At 44.2% G+C, this 3,406-nt stretch overlaps 1 protein-coding gene across 1 annotated transcript; it reads left to right on the top strand.

The window, feature by feature from the left end:
• Nucleotides 1–805: 805 nt before the first annotated feature.
• Nucleotides 806–1,387, top strand: LOC107048477. Its single transcript, XM_015271646.1, has one exon. The coding sequence runs from the start codon at nt 806–808 to the stop codon at nt 1,385–1,387; it is 582 nt and encodes a 193-aa protein (XP_015127132.1).
• The last annotated feature ends 2,019 nt before the right edge of the window (nt 1,388–3,406 follow it).

Here is a 3,406-nt window from a genome sequence, read left to right as displayed (position 1 = left end):
GTAAATATATGTAAGGACATCTGGGTGAGCGCGCTGCGGAGGTACTGTGGGAGCTCGCCTCCCGACGTGCGGGCGAGTCTTTGGACCAGCTTGTGATTGCGACTGCACTTGAGAAACCACTGTCGCTTTATGAGTTAGAAATGTGCTGTGAAGTTGTTGAAAATGAGCAAATATGAGGAAAAATCTTGAGGCGAGTGACGATTGGCCAGATCTGATAGATAACTATAAAAAGTGTAAAATTGCCAAATGTGTTATTTGATAGGCCGCCATAATCTAAAAAAAAATAACTCGTCTTTTCACGAGTTTTGTTTTAATTGTTGAGTTGAAATGGATAACGGTCTGACAATATAGAAATTATTGAAAAAAAATGTTCTACACTAATTCGTCAATCAGATGTGAACACCCCCAGAACAATGGTTTATATGAATCAAAAATCTTCATTTCATATTTTTTTTATTCATTTCAAGCCTTCTATCCCACACCGAATCCCCGACGTGATTCTTTCAACATGACAAATAAAATTGCCGCATTAACGTGTTAACAAGTGCAATCGTTTTCCGTTAAAATTACAATGATTTTCGATCGCTTGGTTTTTCGTCGATTGTTCGAGAAGCGTTCGGTTTTGGCATAGTGCTCGGTAGCGTTCCTATCGTTTCGCGCGCTGTGTTACCACGTGTGATTTTTTTGTGCATCTTGGTGCATCACTGAGCATCCAAAGATATTGTGCTGCACCGTGAAAATTATCACGAATAATTTTTGACACGATTAGTGCACTTCTAAACATTTTAAGTGAAATCTAGTGAAAATGGGTGAGGAAGCTGACACAACTCAGGCGTTGAGACGCCTTATAGTTTGCCCTGCACCATTTTCCGCTGAGCTTCCTGAACTCTGGTTTACTCAACTCGAAGGACAATTTCACCTTCCCGGCATCGTGGATGAACTGGACAAATTCCACCAAATTCCTGCCGTTCATCTTGATACCGTTGCAGCCGAGGTCCAGGATATTATATTGCATCCACCAGCTCAGACTCCACACAAGGCGTTAAGAGACGCCCTCGTGGAGAGACTCACCGCTTTCCAGGAAGCCAGACTACACCAGCTCCTGGACAAGGAGGTTCTCGGTGATCGTAATCCCTCACAATTTTTAAGACACTTAAAATCCCTTGTAGATAACATTCCAGAGAATATATTAAAAACAAAATGGCTTTCACGCTTGCCGCCCAATACAGAATCAATCCTGGCGACGCAAGCAGATTCTACCCTCGACAAAATGGCGGCCCTCGCAGACAAATTACAGGAGATATTGTCACCACCAAGTATCACTGCGATTTCTCCTGTTGTCGATCCAGCCGTTCCCGCTCTAGAACAAAGATTTTCGCGTCTCTAGGCTTGCATTTCAGAATTGGCGAGTGCAGTCAAAAATCAACGTTCTCGTTCATGTTCGCGTTTAAAGTCTCGTTCGCATTCGCGTGCAAAATCTCGTTCAAGAACATCCGTTCACAAATCCGATAAATGCTGATACCATTACAAATTTGGTGACCAGGTCAAACGACGATAACCGTGCAAACACGACTACAGTAACGACGGGTCATGATGAGCAGCTGGAGGATAGTGACACTCAGGTATGAGGGAGAGAAGAAAGTTACCTCATGCCGAAAAACTCCGATGGCAGCGTTGAAAACATCGGGCCGACACACTGAACTCATCTCCGCTAAAGCATCGTCGAGAATCATACAAATGCAGGCAACATCAACTCTACCACCAGGAAGACCAAACACTCCGTTGGTACGAGATAATGGACACCGCACGCGCGACACGGGCCACCGAGGATGATAAGCTCACCCACACTCGGGCTAACGAGGATGCAAACAGCGATACTCACGCATGAAGGAGAGAAGAAAGTAACCTCATGCCGAACTTCTTCCATGGCAGCATCGAGAACATCGGGCCGACTCACTGAGCTCATTTCCGCCAAGCATCAACGAGAATCTGACGCTCTGGAATACGCGACGTCACATCGACGAGCGAAAGACGTCATCATCAGAGCAGCACACACACACCTGGACACATGCATACGCGTCATCGCAAAATACGGCGAAGACATATATACATAGGCTACAGTCCACTTCACGAGGGAGAGAAGAAAGTAACCTCATGTCGAATCACTTCGATGCCGGCGTCGAGAACACCGGGACGACTCGCCGAGCTCATCTCCGCAGAGATGAGGATTGCCTGAAAACCACTCCAAAAGCTCACGACCGTCTCAGCAACCGACACCTGCAACATCATCACAACCAGAAACATCTAGACGCACATCATCATCTTGGGCTCCATCGAGTGATGCAAGATCATCGTTGGACTCAACCCCATCATCATCGAGAAAACGCGTCAGATTCTGTCAATAATTAAATTAATTTTCTTTAGAGTCACGTATACCGTTTTCAGTGCCGTTTAACACGTATACCTTTGAATATATTGTATATAGTCATCTTTTTCTTTTTCGTCGCAGAAGGGGAGTATTGTAGCGAAGCTACTTTTATATTTATTTCACACCATTTCAATGTATTGTTTTCGAGCTCGGCTTAGCAACTGAATTTCCTACCGTGACACGTGTCGCCGATATATTGCTGTCCTTGTCGCAAGACATCCTCGCGACGATTCGTCATAATTCGGATATCCTCGATCGGATGATCTAATACCGTTGTCGCGGGAGCACACTCTCGTTCCAGCTCTCATAGTATGAACCAAAGTTACTTTCGCTGTGAATAAATTCAATTCGATATATACGTTAATTCCGAGTGTTTTACGTGACAAAACCCTTCTATCCTTCACCGAATCCCACATTTTTTTGATTAATTTCACATGACTATTCCGTATAATTTGTGAATCATTAGACCCAAATCATTTTTTATCAAGTTCAAAGAAAAATTCATTTAATTCAAATAAGGCCGGTTGCATCAAAACGTTTTGGCTAAAATCCTCAGAATAAATTTATGTCTTACCGAAAAAAACATATTCTCGAATCGGGTATATAATATGCTGAAATTAGGAATATGTGTATTCCGAAATCCGGGATATTATATTCCGGAATCCGGAATCAGAATATTCTGGAGTCCCGTGTAGGAATTTGACCGGAGATTCAGCCGCAACTCGGGTACTCAGAACTTAGCCTCAGCTTGACGCTGTACCCAAGTTCACGGCGCGTCACGCCGCTCCATTCCGGCTTGGAGCGCAACGCCGGTACTTGAGGTTGAACAGTGGCTCAACACTCGAAACTCAGCAACGACTCAGTCGTGTCCNGACTTGTGACTTTTGAACATCTTGATATATTTAGGCATCGTATTCCCTTGCGATCCATGCGATGTATAACCCTATCGTAAATGCTCATCCCCTTGTGATTTTGGAG

Source organism: Diachasma alloeum, unplaced genomic scaffold (genome assembly GCF_001412515.2).
Source record: "Diachasma alloeum isolate Michigan unplaced genomic scaffold, Dall2.0 Dall_scaffold_00194, whole genome shotgun sequence".
Lineage (NCBI taxonomy): Eukaryota > Metazoa > Arthropoda > Insecta > Hymenoptera > Braconidae > Diachasma > Diachasma alloeum.
This window is presented reverse-complemented; position numbering and strand designations above follow the sequence as displayed.

What these genes read in the sequence shown, in the direction of transcription:
- LOC107048477 (XM_015271646.1), top strand. Translation starts at nt 806, where the DNA reads ATGGGTGAGGAAGCTGACACAACTCAGGCGTTGAGACGCCTTATAGTT.